At 25.1% G+C, this 21,374-nt stretch overlaps 2 protein-coding genes across 6 annotated transcripts in view; both read right to left on the bottom strand.

Moving 5' to 3' along the window:
* Positions 1 to 8,057, bottom strand: part of LOC117174549 (DNA-directed RNA polymerase II subunit RPB1-like) — a 20,103-nt gene extending 12,046 nt beyond the window's left edge. For 2 of the 4 annotated variants that reach the window (XM_033363774.1, XM_033363783.1), the window contains exons 1-4: positions 7,748 to 8,057; positions 2,647 to 2,942; positions 2,442 to 2,552; positions 2,323 to 2,370 (exon numbers count right to left, since the gene is read on the bottom strand). In XM_033363774.1, the coding sequence (XP_033219665.1) occupies positions 2,323 to 2,370; positions 2,442 to 2,552; positions 2,647 to 2,907 (420 nt within the window). In that variant the 5' untranslated portion in view covers positions 2,908 to 2,942; positions 7,748 to 8,057. The remainder of the gene's footprint in view (positions 1 to 2,322; positions 2,371 to 2,441; positions 2,553 to 2,646; positions 2,943 to 7,747) is intronic. The other 2 variants (XM_033363758.1, XM_033363765.1) reach the window with 1 other exon arrangement.
* A 9,145-nt stretch (positions 8,058 to 17,202) lies between these two features.
* LOC117169082 overlaps positions 17,203 to 21,374 on the bottom strand; it is a 36,218-nt gene continuing 32,046 nt past the window's right edge. For both annotated transcript variants that reach the window (XM_033355203.1, XM_033355211.1), the window contains exon 11: positions 17,203 to 17,632. In XM_033355203.1, the coding sequence (XP_033211094.1) occupies positions 17,609 to 17,632 (24 nt within the window). In that variant the 3' untranslated portion in view covers positions 17,203 to 17,608. The remainder of the gene's footprint in view (positions 17,633 to 21,374) is intronic.

Genomic DNA, 21,374 nt, shown 5'->3' with positions numbered 1-21,374 from the left:
AAATGATCAATCTTCAACTGGAATAGTTAAATTTTAACCCAAAAATATGAATTTTTAAACCAAGAAGATTAATTTTCAACAAGAAAAGACGATATTAAAAAAAAGATGAATTCTCAACCAAACATTGAATAGTTCAATTATTATTTCAAAAAATTCATTTTCAAAAAAAGAGATTTTCAACAAAAATGATTAATCTTTAAGAGGAATAGTTGTATTTTTATTCAAGGAGATTAATTTTCTCCCGAAAATGATGAAAAATTCAAACAAATAGTTGCATCTTCAAATAAAAAAGGTAAATTTTTTAACAGAAATAGAATAATTAAATTTTTCAAACAAAAAAAAAATTACAAAATAGTTTAAGTTTCAACCAGTGATAAATTTTTAATTAAAATGATCAATCTTCAACTGGAATAGTTAAATTTTAACCCAAAAATATGAATTTTTAAACCAAGAAGATTAATTTTCAACAAGAAAAGACGATATTAAAAAAGATGAATTTTCAACCAAACATTGAATAGTTAAATTATTATTTCAAAAAATTCATTTTCAAAAAAAGAGATTTTCAACAAAAATGATTAATCTTTAACAGGAATAGTTGTATTTTTATTCAAGGAGATTAATTTTCTCCCGAAAATGATGAAAAATTCAAACAAATAGTTGCATCTTCAAATAAAAAAGGTAAATTTTTTAACAAAAATAGAATAATTAAATTTTTCAAACAAAAAAAAATTACAAAATAGTTTAAGTTTCAACCAGTGATAAATTTTTAATTAAAATGATCAATCTTCAACTGGAATCGTTAAATTTTAAACCAAAAAGATAAATTGTAAACCAAGATTGTCAAATTTCAACCAGAAAAAATGATATTTAATAAAAAAGTGATGAATTTTCAACCAAACATTGAACAGTTCAATTATTAGTTTAAAGAATTAATTTTCAATTGAAGAAATTTTCAACTAAAATGATAACTCTTTAACTGGAATAGTCGAATGTTGAACCAAAAACATGAATTTTCCACCTAAAAAGCCGAAATTTAAATATAAATTAAATTTTAACAAGAAAAGATCAATTTTAAACCAAACATTGAATACATACTTTTTTTAAATTTATTTATTATTATTATTATTATTATTTTATTTTAATTCTTTAACTGAAATAGTAGAACTTTCATCCTAGAAGATTAATTTGTTCCCAGAAAAGATAAAAATTTGAAATAAATAGTGGCATCTTTAACTAAAAATGGTAAACTTCCAACCAAAAATACAATAATTAAATTTAAAAACGAAAAAAAATTCCACAAGAGTTAAATTTTTAACTAAAGTAATCAATTTTCATCTAAAATAATCAATCTTCAACTGAAATAGTTGAATATTCATTCAAGCTGATTAATTTGCTCCCAAAAATATGAAATTTTTAAAGAAATAGTTGCATCTTCAACTAAAAAAGGTAAATTTTGGAAAAAAAATACAATAATTAAATTTTTAAAACAAAAAAAAATCCACTAAATAGTTGAATTCTGAACTAAAGTAATGAATGTTTAATTATAATTATGAAACTTTAACTGGAATAGTTGACGGTTCAATCAAAAGAGATTAATTTTCAATTCAAATGGTGGAAATGTCAAATTTTCAACAACAAAATTAATTTTTCACTTAAATAGCCCAAATATAAAAAATTTATGAATTTTTAACAAGAAAAGATACATTTTCAATCAAACATTTAATACATAAATTTCTTGTTTAAAGAATTAATTTTTAACCAATACATGAATCAGCAACAGTTATCAACCATAAAAAAATGAATCTTTAACAAAAATGATGAATTTCTAAATGGAATAGTTGAATTTTTAAACAAGGAGATTAAGTTTCTGCCAAAAATTATAAATTTTTAACCAAATAGTTGAATTTAAAAACAAATGTTTCAACAAAAAATGGAAGAGTTAAATTTGCAGTAAAAAATCAATTTAAAAAAAAGTTTAAACAATATGGTTCAATTTTTAATTAAAATAATAAACATTCAACACAAATATACAGTCCTAACAAAAAGAGTTCTTTTAACCAGGTAGTTAAATTTTCATACAAATAATATGAATTCTCAATGTCAAATGTATTAGTTTATATTTCAACCAAAAAATATTTTTATTTTAAATAAAAAACAGTTAAATTCACGGCAAACAGATGAATTATTAATTAAAAATTAAGTAATTAAACTTTCAGTTTAAAATATTAATTCTCCTAAAAAAAAAAAATTAAACAAAAAAATTTTATTGTAAGATTATTAATACGTCCTAGATTTTTTTTAAATTAATATTTTATAACTTACGAAGGTGATCGCATCCGGATTGCGACCTGCTAAAGTGGGGTACCTTTCCTGCGGATAAAAATGTGTTAGGTAGATTATTATTTCTTTGTGTAAAATTTTATTGTAAAAAAAATTCTTACACGAAGATCTCTGCTGTCTTCCATAACATCTATTATGTAATTTACTCCGTCTTGTCGCTCAGTTACAAGAGAAACGACCATTTTAAAATTTGGTGGTATACTTAACTGAGCCTAGAAAAGAGAATTTGAAGAATTTTATTACTTTCAGGGTAAATTTGAAGAAGATTTTCAGGATTAATTGCAATTAAAATTAATGCATTTTTACCCCGTCTATCAGGTCTTGAACAGTACAATCGTCTGGAAAGTGATTGTAGGTCAAAATTTCTTGTTCGACATCTTCGCATATTATCAGCATTTTGGCTTCCAAACCGTCAATATGATCTGTGACGAACGAGCGTCTTGGATTTGAGATTAAAAAATATTCAGGTTGAATTGCATTTTCTTCGTCGGAAGAAAAAACAGGACTTGGCGGCGGAGATGGCAACTCTAAATCTGGTATCTCGATATATTTTTGTCTAGGAGCCATTGTTGGTTTTTGGTTTCTTTTTCCACATCAAAAACCTAGAATTTGAATTTTAGGGTAGATATTTTATTCCAAGAAAGAAATTCCCGGTTATTTCTCGATTCGCAAACATTTTTCACGGTCAATAAGATTAAAAAATTAAAATCTAGGGATACACATTCTTCCATTTGAAGTTATAAAAAATAAACTACAAATTAAGACACTCAAAGTGGAACTCTTGAATTTTATACTTTTAAAATTGAATCTTAGAATTCAGTTTCAAAACTATAAATCCACATTATCATTTTCAATGCTGTAAATTAAAAAATCAGTCAATGAACTTTGAAATTTTCAAAATTATATTATTATAAGGATTTCCAAGCTAGAAATATTAAAAATGATTTTTTTTTTAATTGAACACTTCTTAAATTAACTCAAAATCTTTTAAAATCTAGAAGATGTTTTACATTTTTTATCAATTTAAAATTACTTTTGAAATTTTTTCAGATCTCTTAAATATATTTTCGAATGAATTGAATTTTTTCTACAAATTTCAGAAAATCCTGCAAATTTCAAATTATTTCCTTCAGATTTTGATGTATAAATAATAATTGGACACTCATTATTTGACCTTAAGAGATATATAATATTTAATAGATTTTAAAAGATATTTATAGAATTTTTTCTACAATTTGTAGAAAATGCTGCAAATTTTTCCAAATTTCCTTAAAATCTTCCAGATACTTTTTTGAAAATTTTGTAAATCTTCTAAAACCTTTTTAAGTATTCTCTCAAAATAATTTTTTAAAATGAAAAATCATTTTCAATTTTCCTGGGAACCTTCAAATAATGTTTTTATTATTTCTAAGCCTTTTACAATTCTTAAAAAGCTTTCAATTTTTTGTTAGAAATCTTAAAAAATATACGTTTTATTTTAAATTAGGCTTTGGCTATATTTGCACCGAAATTGTGATACGAATAGCCAAATTTTATACAAACTTCGTTTAAATTCTTTGAAATCATTGCATGTTTTAAATTAATTTTCAATCTTTTAAAAACTTCTAAATATCTCTTAAAATTAGAAAAATGTTTCTACAAAAAATAAGTGTTCAATTGTTATTTATACATAAAAATACAACAATGTCACTAAAAAATGAAACGTTTTTTAAATACAACAATTAAAATTGTAATGTTCAATATTTCAAATAGATAGTTATGGAATTCTCGAAAATATAATATAATTATTTATAAAATGCGCTTAGTTCATTTCAGCATCACACAGACGAAAAATAAAATTATAGACACAAACTTAGAATATATTAAATTGCGTAGAGTATCCATTTCCGGTACCGGCAACAGAAAAATTACTGGTGCCGGCAATAAAATTTCTGGGAGAATTAAAAATGATTTAAATTTTATTATTTGATTAATTTTAAAATATTAAACAAATTTTCATTATTTTTGAAACATTTCAAAACTTCTAAAACTTTGCAATATCTTTTGTAATAATTCGAAGTTTATAAAAATATTTTTTTAAATTTTGTAAGAATTAACAAATTTGTTTTAAAATCTTTCAGACTCTTTTTTGATATACATACTTTAATATTTTCCAAATTTAAGAGGTTTTAAACAAAATATAGATTTTTCAAGAGTTTCTTAATATTTTATCGAAAATTTAAATTAATTTTTTTATTTTAATAAATTCATTTTTATAAAATATTAAAATTTTTTTTTATGATTTCCTAAAATTTCGAAAAGAACTATCGAAGATTTTGAAGCAAACGTTTTCAATTTTACATGATTACAAAATTATAAAAAAAATTTTTAATCATTTTAAGAGATATTAAGAAGTTTTTAAAAATGATGATGAAATGTCATTCTTCACCTTGAAAAATTAATGAGAACAGAATATTTCACAATACTTTAAAACATTACGAAAGATATCAGGAGTTTTTAAAAGATACAAAAATAATTTTTAACTAAAAATGATTTCAGCAAATTAAAAGAAAATGTAGATTTTTGAATATTTGGAACAAAAAACTTAGAAGCTTTTCAAGACCTCTGAAAGGTTTTAAGAGAATACGGAAATTTTCTTAAGATTCTTGGAAATATTTTTAATAATTTTGTGTTTAAAAAAATTTATTTTATGTCTATGTTTTAAAATATTTTAAAACATTCCAAACGATTTTCCAAATTCTTAAAAAAGAATCTGCAAGATTTTCAGGAAATTTTCTTCAATGTAAATTTTTTAAAAGTTTTAGGAGATATTTTAATCATTGAAAAATATATTTATAAGTTTTTAAAACATTTCAAAAACAGTTGAAAATTTGAAAAGATTTCAAAAGTTTCAAGATAATAAAAAAGCTTACTTAAGATTCGCATTAACAATTAACAATTAACAAATATCATAATAAATAAACAAAGAAAATAAAAAAATGAATAGTTATTTAAAATTTTTATTTCGTATTAAAATTTGTTTTTCACTTCGAATTATAATTTGCCTATAATTTTCTTTCTTTCTGGACTAAAAAATATTTTGTGGTTGAAAACCCAACAGTTTTGTTGAAATTTCATCTTTTTGGTTTGATAATTTTTCTCTTTTGATAAAAATTTCACGCTTTTTATTTTAAATTATTATTATAAATTATATTTTTCGTTTAGAATTCATCTTTTTTTATTAAAAATCCGACTAATTGGTCACAAATTAATCTACTTTTTGTAAATTGACTTGGTTTATTGAAGATTCATACTTTTAATTCAAAATTAATCGATTTCGTTAAAAATAGTACAATTTTTTTTTAATTTCGCCTTATCGACAGAAAATTAATCTTCTTGGTCGAAAATTAAACTTACTGGATGAAAGTGAATCTTTTTGGTTGAGGATTCAACTATTTTATTGATCAACTTTTACATGTTCCCTTGATAATTATTCCTTTTTGTTTGAAAATTCAACTATTTGGTTGAAGATTAATTTTTTTGTCGAAATTTTGAATTGACAATATATATAAAATTTTCAAAAATCTTTTTGAATTTTTTCAAGAATCCTAGGTAAATTATAGTTTTATAATTTAATTTTTTTGTTTCTTAAATAATCTAGGGTGTTTTCACCGTATGTTTAACAACAACAAAATAGATTTTAAAAGTTCATAATTTAAAATAAGTTTCAAGTTACGTTATCATTTTAGATAAAAAATTGTTATTTAAAACTAAAATCATTATTATTTGAACAAACTTAAAAATCTTTTAACAATTTTGGATTATGTTAATGTTTTTCATCGAAAATTTGTATTTTAAAACAAAATAACACCGGCGAAAAACGATAGCATAGTTTATTATTATTTAAATATTATATTCTTTGAAATCTAATTTTTTAAACAATAACAATTTTAGAATAGGACTAACATAACCTAAAAATGTTCTAAAATCGAAAATTTTCTTTAAAATGTACATATACATTTCCGATGAAAACCGCTTGCTTAACCTACCATTGTTAGACCAGTTTTTAACCTTTGAACTCTAATGATACGTGTACTAAAAATACCGATTTCCGATGCAAGACCTCAATATAACCTACAATTGTTAAAAAGTTGTGAATTTTCTGCGAAATACGTATATTTTTGTATTAAAAATATTAATTTTCGACGAAAAAAACTATCATAATCCCAACTTGTTGAAAAATTATCAATCTTATTTAAATTATAATGTTTTTTGTTTGAGAACACCAATTTTCGATTTAAAAAGCCAAAGTAACACAAAATTTTATAAACGTGAATATAATATTCTTTAAAATCTAACAATTTTTATTAGTAATTCTAATAATTTCCGACGAAAAACACTAATATAATCTCAAATTATTAAAAGACTATAAATCTTGTTTTAATTCTAACGCTATTTGTTTGAAAATATCAATTTTTTAACGCAACCTAAAATTGTTGAAAACTATTTATACTTTTCGAAATCTAATTATTTTTTTAACAAAAATTTCAATTCCTGAAAAAAAAAACACTAAATACAATCTAAAATTATTCAAGCTTGTCCATTTTATTATTTTAAACACAAATTGTTGGATTGAAATCGGATAATCAAAATACATACATACATAGATTTTGGAGGTAAACCTTAATCGGAAGTTCCCCTTGAAATCTAATGATTTTTGTATACAAATACCAATTTCAGGTAAAACAAATCAATCAAACCAAAAGTTGTAAGAAACGTTACATAATTTTTATTTAAAAACACCAATCATTTGCAAAAATAAACATTAACAAAAAATAAGCGGAAATTATTCAGAAATCTTTGAATTCTTTCAATTTCATATTAAAAAAGCCATTTCCGGTGTAAAACGCTAACATAACCTAAGATCTTTGAAAACTGGAAATCTTGATGATTTTTGCTTTAAAATGCTAATTTCCGGTGAAAAAAGCTAACACAACACAAAATTTCCAGAAATCTTGATACCCAAAATTAATTTCTGTTGAAAAGAACTACATATAAAACATGCCTAATATTTTCTAGTACTGATTAGGTAACTTGAACTTTTTAATTTAACTTTTATTTAAAAAGCACAAATGTTTCAATAATAAAAAACAAAAAGCTGTTGAAAAACAATAAATTGAAAAAGTAAACAAGAAACAGTGGCAGATTCCCTAACCTCAAAAATCCTCTTAATCGAATTAATGAAAAATCAATCAAAGTGACACAGAAAAAGCTTCTAAATTTCTACAAGCTCTGGTGTCCCTCAGAGAAAATATAAATTTCCGAAAAACTTTATTCTAAAACACAATAAAATTCGGCAGTTTCGAGAAAAAATCGAGATTCAGATGATTTTTGGCTATATTATTGAAAACAAATTAAATATACTTACCAATTTTTGTAGATAAACGTTGCTTAATTCTTGAAAGAGGAGAATGAAATACCCAGAAATAACAGACTTTAGAAATATGTTACGAAATCTACAGGTTGATGCGATGAGGTTGAATTTTTGGGAAACTATATTCTCTGCAGAAAGAAAACCACTGAAAATTACCGTACCGTGAATTTACCAAACATAACCTAAAAGTCCTTAAAATGACAAATTTATATCAAGGTCGGTATTACATAAATAAATAATAAAAAAGAGCATTAAAAAACAGTAATTATCTCGGGATAATCAATTATAGAAATAACTAGAACTACCAAAAGTAGAGTGATTCTGGAATTCTGGATTTATCCAAAGTTCCTCTTAAACGCCATTTAAAACATTCGAGTTTCGATCGAGCGGGAAAATTTGAACACTGAGAATTAAAATTTTACATTACAATTTTATGAAGAAACTTGTGAATAAATATAAAATGAGTATCAAATTATAATTATCCATTTAGAAATTATACCATATATGGATTTCTAATGACAAGTTTTGATCAGTTTTTTTATTTTCTTCTTCCTTATTCATAATGTGTCGCCTAAGGGTTATTTTTCGCCCTCTACTCTCTATACTCTATCTGACTTCTTTCTTCTTTTTACATTCCTTATTCATTCCGTCCACTTCTACCTCTTCTCTACTACATTTTTTTGCGTGCACTCTAATACTCGCCTTATATCTCCTATCATTATTTTTATCTCTATGTTTACACTTCCCTCTACCATTTTGACATTCTTGACCTTTTCCTTACATGGTTCTTTTCCTTCTATTGACAAATTCCCTCTTTCTGCTATTTTTACTTTACTTCTTTCACCATATTATTATAATACTGGCTTCTCTCTCTATAATGTCACTATTATGGGAAAGTGATCCGAATCTATATTATCCCCTACCTCTAGTTTTTTAATCTTCTTTTTTATCTCGTTGTCCACTATCACATAATCAATTGCCGTTCCCTTTTCCCATCCCATCTCCTCCAAATATGCTTTAACTTTTTTCCACCCCTCTCCTCCCATATTTACCTTTCTACTATTAATCCTTTTTTTGTTCTATCATATCTCTTCTATCCTCCCCTGTTATACATTCCTTCTTCATTTCAATCATTATTCCTCTCATCCCTTTGCCTTTTTCATTCTTCCTATTTGCATTTTGAACCTGCCATCTGTAACCTCGTGTAGACCATTCTCTTACGCTTCGGCCTTTCCCACATCTCTTCATGTAGCCACGCCTCCATCATTACTGCTACACCCAATTGTTCCATTTTTCTCATAAATTGCCTATTCTTTTTTTTCTGTCTGCTACATTCCAGTAACATATCCTCTATTCCCTCCTTCCCCATCTCTTTTTCGTTACTATATACTCTATTTATTATTTTTGTACCTCCCGCTCCTTTCTCTCCTAGTCCTCCGCCATCTTCCTTTTTTACTGAAGCTTTCCTTTCTTCGTTCCAATCCCACCATAAACTTTCCCATCAAACACGTTCTATAACTGTTCCAGTTCAAAAAAGGAATTGTGTTCTATATAACAGTTGTTACAAGATGGTGACAGAACTGTGCTAAAAAAAAGGTAACTGTGTTCTAGAACACTGTGACAAAATTGTGACCGAACTGCTCTAGAACAAAAAGGTAACATTACTCTAGAACACTGTGACAAAATTGTGACAGAACTGTTCTCGAACTATGTGACAGCACTATTCTGTAACAGTTGCTATCGAATTGTTCTAGAACAAACTGATCACAGACGTTCTATAATATTTGTTTCAAGTTTGTTCTAGAACTGTGCCGTAACAGTGTTAAATCGAAGATCTAGAATCATTTTACAAGTGTGTTCTAGAACGAATTAGGAACAAAGATTAGTTCGCTAACCCTACCGTCGAGCTGACACTTGCGAAAATTCCTAATTTGGATATCTCAGACGTATAATTTTTGTTAGTAGGGACTGCGTACGCGCTATCCCGGATCAAATTATATCCATGGGGATATCAATATTTCTGACTCTCAGGATATTCCGACGCAGCGTACCAAAGTTCTAGAATTGTTCTAGAAATGTTACAGATCGGTTGTCACAGCGTTCTAGATCTGTTAAAGATTTGTTATACAACATTTGTAATTGAGTTCTATAATGGTTCTAAAAATGTTACAGATCGGCTGTCGCAGCGTTCTAGAGCTTTTAAAGAATTTTTTTATCGTATGGGGGATGACACAGGTACTCGCACGTTCGTAACCTGTTAATAAGCTGTTCTGGAACATGTTCTTTTGTGATCTAGAACAGTTACAAATCTGTTCTGTAACCATGTTTGCTGGGATTATTTCTGTATTCTCTCAAACATAACTCATAGTCTTTGAGACTTCCTTCTTTCCTCTTCTATTATTTTCCTTTTCTTAAAGCGCATATGTCAGGAGATCATCTTCTATTCTCTCCACTCTTCATACAACGCTCTTTTCTTTATCACGACTTCCCTCTTATGTTCCCAATCGTTTATTTCACCAGCGCCATTTGCTCTCCTCTTATTCCTCCTTTTCCTACGTTCTCTACCTCTACCATCGCATCTTTAGCACTTTGTCCACTTCTTTCTTTCAGTCCCTTCCCCTCTAATCTTAGGAATTTTATCACTATATTCTTGCTCCTTTCCTCACTATTCTTATATTTTCATCAACCTTTCTTTATCCTCCTTGATATCGCGCCCTCTCACTCCTCCGCTTAAATCTTCTATCTTTTCCTATCATACTTCACATCAATTTGACCTCTTTTATCGGATCTCTCCTTTTCTAACATCTTTCTATACTTTTCTGATTCAGAATATCCCACCGCAATTTTTTTTAAACGGATAATTTTTTATTTTATTTTTACGCTTCTAAATTTAAATAAGTAAACAAATAAGTAACGTGCGCTGAAGAAAGGGGGCTTACTCTGAAAAGTGAGATTTTTCAGGGGGAGCGGTCGAAGTCCGCCCGTTGATACGACTTTTAGAAGAGAGGGAAGAATCACGAAATCTTCCCTCTCCACTTACTACTACATTCTCACGGAAAGAGATAGGCCGTAGACATGGCTCACGGATGGGGTATAGATGAGACGCGGTGATGCAGTGGTGAGTGGTGGGGGGTGTTTCACGGAATCTCGAACTCTCGAGCGAAAACCCGATATCTCGGGTACTTAACAACTCAATTATTAGCAATAATAACGCTCGGAATTTTTTTTCGAGGATATCATTAAAAGTAGCCAATCAAACACTATCGAAAGGTGTCAAAACCTCGATTTTGATTTTTTTAGTGTAAGCCCACTTTCTTCGGTGCAAGTCACCATATAGATTTTCCCTTATATACGAATTATTTGAAAATTCATGCACGGGAGGTTTTTGCGGGGTTTCTGATTACAAATTTGGAGATTTGGAGTCATATTCTTGAAAGTTTCAACATTCAAGATGACGGATCCAATATGGCGAAGAAAAAATGTAAAAATAAGTTTCACGGCTTCAAAATGGGTTGTCGAGTGTTATGAGGGTCACTGATATGATTATGAGTCTGAAGTCAAGATTCGATATCAGAGGTTAATTAATTCAATGCACAATTCAAAATTGAGGTCCGTGAAAATGTACCATAAGTCCCGGAGCTTCAAAATGGGTTCTCGGGGGTTCTAAGAGTCACTTCGATTACAATCCCGACGTCAAAATTAAAAAATTTAAATGCGGGATAAAATATGGCAGCGAAAATTTTTTTAAATTTGCTCAGTGGCTTCAAAATGGTCTGTCAGGTATGTTTTAGGCAACTGATTACGAATCTGAAGTCAAAATTCCAAAATGAAAAATGACGGACCAATTTAAAAATTTTTTTCACGCTATTCTTAATTTTGACGTTAGATTCACAATCAGCGATCTAGAAGCCCACTGGAAATCTATTTTTAAGCCAAAAAAATTATTCTAAGATTTGTTGTCCGCCATATTGGATCCACTATTCTTAATATTTACAAAATTTGACTCCTAATTTGTAATCAAGTACCCCAAAAAATGCACGTGGATCTGTTTTAAAGTCCCTGTAAAACAATATTTAAGTCACGAGACTTATTTTTACATTGTTTGTTCGCCAAATTAGATTCGCTATTTTGAATTTTTACTTCAGATTCATAATCAGCGACACTAAAAAAAAAGAACGAAAAGAATTTTTGAAGCCATGATACTTATTTTCAATCTTTGCGGGGTTTTACATTTTGAGTTGAAAATATTATCTTTCTGGTTATTAAAATATAAATTTAAAGTGTTGAAAGTCAAATTTTTAAATATTATAAAATTTAAGATTACATTTGGAATGATATATTTGTAACTTTTCTGGTTGAAAAATTAAATGCAGTAACATTTTTAATAATCTTTTATGTTAAAAATAAAAAACATTATCTTATTCTCATATGCGGATAATTTCTTATTCTCAAAGATGAAAATATCTTTATTCATAATAAAATAAAAACAATAAACAACAGAAGTTTGTACATTAAAAATTCCATGTATTTAAGCAAATAAACACAAATATTTGATAAATTCATTAAGAATGAAAATTTAGAAAAAAATTCAGTTATTATTATTTATTAATGCAAATGTTATTTACATACCAATTTACGAGAGGGGCAAGTAGAGTTCTGAGTCGGATATATTACTTTGAGAACGGTAACGAGAATATTACCGAGCATATAACCGAGAAATAAATTCTCTGAGAATTTATGAGAATCTCAGAATTTCTTTTAATTAATAGAAAATTGCATTTTTTCGTTAACTATCGTTAAATTTTCGACCAAAAATTAATGATTTTAACAAAATATTTCAATTTTTCAAAAATAGTTAGATTTTAACCAATTAGTTGAATTTTCAGCGTAAAAAGATTAATTTTTAATGAAACGGACGAATTTTCAAACAAAAAAGATTAAAATTCTATCAAATATTTTAATTTTCCAGACAAAGGTACGAAGTTTTTAGAAGAGAGTGGAATTTTCATCAAAAAAGTTATTTTATTAATCAACAAAGATGACTTGCCGTGAAAGATAAATTTTCCACAAAAGAGTAAAGTTGTTAAGCTGAAAAGTGAAATGTTTGATAAAACATTAAAGAAGATCGTTTTCAATCAAAGAAGACGAATCTTTAATAAGAAAGTTGAAAATTCAGCAAACAAGAATAATTTTCTACCCAAAAAGACGACTTTTCAACAAAATACATACATTTTCTGCCAAATTCTTGAATTTTCAATTTATACAATTTATAGGATAATGTTTCGAGCAAAAACGGAACACTTAAATTTCCAGATAAAAATTCTGATAAAAAAAAACTGAACAACAAAGCAAACGAATTTTCAACAAAAGTTTTAAATTTTTAACAGAAAAGATGAATTTTTGTTCAATAAGATTAATGTTCTATCAAAAAAGACGAATATCCAGCTTATCCAATATATAGGATAAACTTTTAAACAAATATGGAAATAGTTAATTAAAAAACAATAAATAGTTAAATTTTCAGATAAGGAACACAAAAAACTGTTTTTAACCAAAAAAAATTTGTAACGAAGTTGTTAAATTTACAAAAAAAGAATCTTAAACCAAAAAGATTTATCTGCTACCAAAAAAGACGAATTTCCAACAAAAATATTTAATTATAAAATCAAAAAGACAAAATATCTATAAAAAAGTGAAATTTTAAAGCCAAAAATAATATTTTTTAAATAAAAAATTTAATTTTTGACCAGGAAGATTAATGTTCTATCAAAAAAGAAAACCTTCCAGCTTATCCAATATATAGGGTAAAGTTTTTTAAATTTCAGATAAGAAGAAAAATATTTTACTCAAAAAAAAAAATGAATTTTTAGCATAGTTGTTAAATTAAAAAAATAATAATAATTTTTGACCAAAAAAACTTTATCTTCTGCCTAAAAAGATGAATTTTAAAATAATACATTAATTTTTAACAAAAAAATGTAGATTTCAAGTTAAAAAGACGAATTATCTACAAAAAAGTAGCATTATCAAACAAAAATTTGATTTTTTAAGAAGAAAGTTTAATTTTTAACCAAATAGTTTAACTTTTTACCAAATTCTTTCATTTTCAAGCCTAAAAGATGAAACCTCGACCACGAAGATTAATGTTTTATCAAAGGACACGAATTTTGATCAACATCATTTAATTTTAAAGTCAAAAATACGAATTATCTATAAAAAGTTTGAATTTACAAACCGAAAATATGAATTTTCAATCAAATTGTTTAATTTTCAACCAAATTGTTGAAGTTCTGAGAATTTATGAGAATCTCAGAATTTATTTTAATCAACAGAAAATTGAATTTTTGTTGTTATATTTTCTGTTAAAAATTCAACTCCTTTTTGAAAGTTTGTCTTTTTATTTTAAAGTTTAAAATTTTTTAAGTTTTTTTGATAAAAATGCATCCTTTTTGTTTGAAGAAATTCGTCTTTTTAGATTGAGAAATCAATTTTTTTCGTAGAAACTTATTTTCTTGTAACGAAAATTCAGGAGATTAATTTTATCAAAAAGGATTAATCTTCTACCAAAGTGGATGAATTTTCAACCATATCTTTGAATTTTCAACTAAAAAGAAAAATCTTCAACTGAAAATTGAAGTTAAATTTTCGGTTAAAAAATTATTTATCAGCCAAGATAAAAAAGAATTTTGAACAAAAATATTACATTTTTAACCGAAGTGATGAATTTGTCAACTAGTATTAACAAAACCGGTTAAATTTTAAACAAAATACATCCATTTTCAGTTTAAAACAGTTAATTTTTAACAACAAAAATAATTGTTCACAAAATAGTCAAATTTGTAATCAAAGTGATGAATTTTTATTAAAACTGATGACAATTTATACCAAAAAATTAATCTTTTACAAAATAGTTCAGCTTTCAACCAAGTAGTTGAATTTTCAACCAAAAGAGATCTTAACTTTAAAGAAAAGAAAAAAAAGATAAAAAAGAAACAGTTGAATTTAATAAAAGAATAAGAATTTTCAACTAAAAAGGATTTTTCACTCAAGATAGAGAAGAAATTAAAATACAAATTCATCTGTTTAAGCACAAAAATGATCTTTTTTGGATAAAACTGCAACTATTTGGCAGAGTATTGAACCATTTTGTTAAACACTCATCTTTTTGGTTGAAAAAATTCGTCTTCTTGGATTGAGAATTCAATTTTTTTTTTCGTGAAAACTTATTTTTTTGTTACAAAAATTCAACTTTTAATGTTACTGAGTTAACTGAAATCTTTTTTGGATAAAAACTCAACTTTTTTGCAATAAAAAATTCTTCTATTTCAAGATAAATTTCATATTTTTTGATAAAAATGCAACTATTTGCTAGAGGATTTGACAATTTTGTTAAAAAGCCATTGTTTTTGGTCAAAAATTCCTCTTTTTCGATTGAAAATTCAATTTTTTTGGTAGAAAATCATTTCTTGTTAAAAAATTCATAGTTTGATCGTAAAAACTCGACTAAAATCTTTTTCAACAGAAAAATCAACAATTTTTTTGAAAATTTATCTTTTTAATTTACAACTTCATCTGTTATGGAAGAAATTTCGTTTTTTGTATGAAAATGCAACTTTTTGGTTAAAAATCGGTCTTCTTTGCTTGATAATTCAACTAATTTGTTTAAAACATTTGGTTGAATCCCTTTGTTAAGAAATCACTTTTTTTGTTAAAGATTTGTATTTTAAGTTGAAAAGTTATCTCGTTGGTTAAAATTTTAATTATCTTGTTTGTGAAATTGTGAAATTTTTTTTATTGAAGGCTCATGTCTGGTTAAAAATGTAACTGTTTAGTGAAAAATACTGCTTTTTTGTTTAGATTTAATCTTTTAACAGAAAATGGAACTTGTCAATTTTTTAATATTGATGTTTTTTAGTTAAAAATTGGCATCTTTTTTTGTAAAATTTTTTTTTTTAATTTCCTTTTTTTAGCGTATAAATGCATCAGTTTCTTGGAAAATTAATTTTGTGTTCAACTGTCATGTTTTTTTTTTTTTTTGAAAATTGAATTTTTGTAAAGAAAATTTGTCTTCTGGTTTTAAGGTTCAATAATTTAGATAAACTTTTATTTATTTTTTGAGTGAAAAATCTTTATTTGTTGGAAATTCGTCTTGTTGGTTTTAAAAATCTTTTATTTTGTTGTATAAATTTAATTTTTTTTTATTAAAATATAAACTATGACACTTTTTCGTTTGTAATTTGTCTTTTTAGGTTGAATATTTAACCATTATGTTAAAAATTCAGGTATTTTGTTAAAGAGTTATCTTTTAAAGCAGAAAAAACTTTTTTTTTGTTTGAAATAAATTATTACATTTGAAAATTTTTAATTTATATATGAAACACTGTAATTCCTGAATATGCCTGAGCTAGAATGTTCTATCAAAAAAGACGAATATCCAGCTTATCCAATATATAGGATAAACTTTTAAACAAATATGGAAATAGTTAATTAAAAAACAATAAATAGTTAAATTTTCAGATAAGGAACACAAAAAACTGTTTTTAACCAAAAAAAATAAATAAAATGTTCTATAAATAATAAAATATAAATGATCTATTATTCAAAAACTAAACTTTCTACGAAAATAGTTTAGTTTTCAAATAAGAAAGATGAACTTTTCACAAAACAGTTGAATTTTCAACCAAAAAGCATTATTGTTTAATAATATTGTTGAATTTTCAACAAAACAGTTGACTTTTTATCCAAGAAAGATACAATTTCTAATAAAATTGATGTATTTTTAACTTAAAAAAAAACAATAATTTTAATCAAAATCTAAACTTTCTACGAAAGTAGTTTACTTTTCAAATAAAAAAGATGAACTTATCACAAAACAGTTGAATTTTCAATAAAACAGCTGCATTTGTATCCAAATGATGATGATCTATTAATGATCTATAAATGATCTATCTATTTAATCTATTAAAAATGATCTATTAAAATAGATCAAAATTTAACTATTTATTGTTTTTTAATTAACTATTTCCATATTTGTTTAAAAGTTTATCCTATATATTGGATAAAATAAAAATATTGTGTTCTGAAAAATGATAAAAACGACCACGTACAATCCGTAACATAACATAAAAATTAATTTTTTTTCAAATTTGGTTAGTTATAAACATAAAAAACTAGTAAAGGGAATTTAAAAACTAAAAAATTCTGTGAAATAGATCAAATTTAATGTTATTTACATATCAATTTTCAAGATGCAAACATCGATGTTATAGTGTTCCGAAAAATTATAAAAGACGACCACGCACATTCGATAATATAACCTAAAAATAAAGTTGTAATTTGAATCCCAATTTTCTAAGTTTGAGAATGAAAAAAAAAATAAACGATTCAAATTTGAATGAGTTGTAATTACAAAAAGCAAAAAATCATAAAAAAAAAACATTAAATCGTTATTCAATCATTTTATTCAAACGTCAAACAATTCAAATTCGCATGCAACACAAAATTAGAAAAAAGATTTAAAGTCCACAGATTTGATTAAAAGTCTTTAAAGGAAAGAAAGATCAAAGATTTGATTAAATTTGACCTTTCCTTTTTAGGCTGAAAAAAATAATACTACTAGTGTCAAAAAAAATCTCTACAAACAAGTCATCTTATTTTCTAATATTCTAATATCCTTTTGTACTTTTTTCCTTAATCTTACAATAATTATTCTTCTGGCAATTAATTATAATTAATCCCTTAAAAGTGGACTTCTTACTATCACATGAGGATTTTCTTTAAATATAATAATCGGATTATTGTTTATACAATTTAAACGGATCTTCTTCAAATTCGATTTCCTTGAAGTGAAGACTTCTAAAATTTCTTTATACCAGCATTCTGTAACGAAAAAAAAAAATTAACAAAAACGTAATCAAAGTCAGGCCTTATAGTTCTTACGGGATAAAATTAGGGTGGTGACTTGACTTGATAAGGAGAATTTTTTAAGTTTTAACCCTCAAACGGTACACTGGTGCGAATTCGCACCCGCAGTTTTTTCATTTTTTGGAATTTACGCAAAGACAGCTGCAGCGGATTATCCACATATATATTAAAAATGTGTGATATATGCTAGTTGTTTATTATATTTTCAATATATTAAATATTTAATATTAACATTGCAAACAAACCAATTCGCACCAGTGTACGGTTTACGTATGCTGGGTTCGAGTCTACCGTTTGAGGGTTAAATTTTGTCTAGTTTTTAAAGCATTATAATTCGGATTTAGAAGCAAAGGAATTGAAAAAAAATCCCTGTTCCAGGTTAGAGTTCGTCAAAATTTGAAAGTTCCCCCTACCAAATTAAAGAAACATACTTATTTAAATGTTGAAAATAATTTTTTTGATTGAATATTTATACCTTTAATTGAAAAATTATCTCTCTTTGAAAATGTAACTTCTTGATTGAAAAGTAATTTTTTTGATTAAATATTTAACTATTCCAGTAGAAACTTGAACTATTTTTCTGAAAATTTTCCAAAACAGATTTCAGTTGACTTTTCAATATCAAAATATGAATTTAAACAAAGAATAATTTTTCTATAAAATAGATGATTTTTTTTGGAATAAAAATAACAATTTTCAACAATAAAAAAATAGTTAAATTTTCATTAAAAAAAGACTAAATTTGACTTTTTAACACCAAAATATGAATTTAATTCAAAAAATAAATTTTATACGTAAATACTTGACTTTTTAAACCAAACAACTGGAATTTTATCCAAGAAAGATGCAATCTCTATTAAAATAGATGAATTTTTAAATTAAAAAGACAAATTATTTTTTTAAAGTTGAATTTTCATCTAAAAGAGAGTTCAGTTTGACTTTTCAAAATGAAAATATGAATTTTAATCCAAACGGAGATTTTTTACCAAAACAGTTCAACTTTCAACTTAAAAAGATTAACTTGTCACAGAACAGTTGAATTTTCAACCAAAAAGGATGAAATTTGTTCAGCCAGAATATATAATTTTTTAATAAAATTGTTAATTTTTCAACCAAACAATTTCATTTTTATCCAAGAAATATGAAATTTCCACACAAAAAAAAATGAATTTTTAAATCAACGAGACAAATTTAAAAAAAAAGTTGAATTTCCATCCAAAAAAGTCTTCAGTTGACTTTTCAATACCAAAAAAGACGAATTTTCAACAAAAGAACTGAATTTTCAACCAGAATGGATGACTTTATAACAAAATTATTAATCTTTTATCTAAACAGTTGCATTTTTTTCATGAATGATGACATTTCTACTAAAGCAGATGAATTTGAAAATCAAAAAGACAAATTTTCCAAAAATAGTTGATTTTTCAGTTTTTTAAAGATTTTATTTGACTTTTCAATATTAAAATATAAATTTAAACAACGAGAAATTTTTCTACAAAATAGTTTGATTTTTAACCAAACACCTGAACTTTTATGCAAGAGAGACGCACTCTCTACTAAAATAGACGACTTTTTAAATTAAAAAGACAAATTATGAAAAAAATAGTTGAACTTTCAAAATAAGAAATTTAATCAAAAAGTAAATTTTTTTCACAAAAATAGTTGGATTTCCAAATAAAAAATGAAATTTCTACTAAAATTGATTCATTTTTAAGTTTAAAAAAAAGTTGAATTTTCATCCATAAAAGATTTCGGTTCAATTTTCAAAAAAAGAAGAATTTTAATCAAAAACTAAATTATCTGGGAAAGTATTTGAATTTTCAAATCAAAAAGATAAAATTTTCACAAAACAGTTGAATTTTCAACAAAACAGTTCAGTTTTTATCCTAGAAAGATACACTCTACTAAATCAGACAAACTTTTAATTTTTTTAAAAAATAGTTGAGTTTTCATCTAAAAGAGAATTCAGTTTGTCTTTTGAGAATGAAAATATGAAATTCAATCAAAAAGTAAATTTTTTAAATAAAAATTGTTGAATTTTTAACAAAAAAATTGTATTCTTATCCAAGAAAGATACAATTTCTACTAAAATTGATGCATTTTTCACTTTAAAAAAAGTTAAATTTGCATCCAAAAAATATTTCGGTTTAGTTTTAAAAAAAAACATTAATTTTATTCAAAAACTAAACTTTCTACGAAAGTAGTTTACTTTTCAAATAAAAAAGATGAACTTATCACAAAACAGTTGAATTTTCAATAAAACAGTTGCATTTTTATCCAAGAAAGATGCCATTTATACTAAAATTGATGCATTTTTAACTTTAAAAAAGTTGAATTTGCATCCAAAAAATATTTCGGTTCAGGTTAAAAAAAACATTAATTTTACTCAAAAACTAAAGTTTCTACGAAAATAGTTTAGTTTTCAAATAAGAAAGATGAACTTTTCACAAAACAGTTGAATTTTCAACCAAAAAGCATTATTGTTTAATAATATTGTTGAATTTTCAACAAAACAGTTGACTTTTTATCCAAGAAAGATACAATTTCTAATAAAATTGATGTATTTTTAACTTAAAAAAAAACAATAATTTTAATCAATATCTAAACTTTCTACGAAAGTAGTTTACTTTTCAAATAAAAAAGATGAACTTATCACAAAACAGTTGAATTTTCAATAAAACAGTTGCATTTGTATCCAAGAAAGATGTAATTTCTACTAAAATTGATGCATTTTTTAATTAAAGAAAAAATACTTGAATTTTCACACAAAAAAAAATTTGGTTCAATTTTAAATACAAAAATTTGAATTTTAATCAAAAACTAAATTCTCTACGAAAGTAGTTCAATTTTCCAATCAAAAAGATGAACTTTTCACAAAATAGTTGAATTTTTAACAAAAAAGCATTATTTTCTCATAATATTGTTGAATTTTCAACAAAATAGTTGTATTTTCATCCAAGAAAGATGCCACTTCTACTAAAATTGATGCATTTTTAACTTTAAAAAAGTTGAATTTGCATCCAACAAATATTTTGATTTAGTTTAAAAAAAAAACATTAATTTTACTCAAAAACTAAACTTTCTACGAAAATAGTTTACTTTTCAAATAAGAAAGATGAACATTTCACAAAACAGTTGAATTTTCATCCAAAAAAGATTTTGGTTCAATTTTCAAAAAAAAAAAAGAAGAATTTTAACCAAAAACTAAATTCTCTACGAAAGCAGTTAAATTTTCAACACAAAAGGACGTACTTTCCACAAAACAGTTGAATTTTCAATTAAATAATACAATTTATAGCTAAAGAAATAATATTCAGAAGGAGATAACTGCAAAAAAATACACATGAAAGGAAAATAAATCACTAACAAGAATACTAAACCAGTGTTACCGCAAACAATTATTCGAAAAATTATTTAATTTTTTAACTTAAAATCATTTATAAACACAATAAAACAATTTCAAATTAAAATTGAAAATTTTCAAATTTATTCTGCTCGACATTTATTTAAATTTATAGAAATTCCCTGAATTTTGAAAAATTTTGTTCTAAATCCCTGTCTTTTTTCTGACCAATAAATTTTCCTGACTTAAGGACATGTGACACAGCTAAATACCTATATTACCGACCACAGTTTTTCAGTTCACTGAATGTTTTTTTGAACCTGAGAACTTTTTTTGTAAATAAAATATCGAGCT

Source organism: Belonocnema kinseyi, chromosome 1, assembly GCF_010883055.1.
Source record: "Belonocnema kinseyi isolate 2016_QV_RU_SX_M_011 chromosome 1, B_treatae_v1, whole genome shotgun sequence".
In the NCBI taxonomy this organism is placed as follows: Eukaryota; Metazoa; Arthropoda; class Insecta; order Hymenoptera; family Cynipidae; genus Belonocnema; species Belonocnema kinseyi.
The sequence above is the reverse complement of the archived record's forward strand: the minus strand, read 5'-3'. Positions and strand labels throughout refer to the sequence as shown.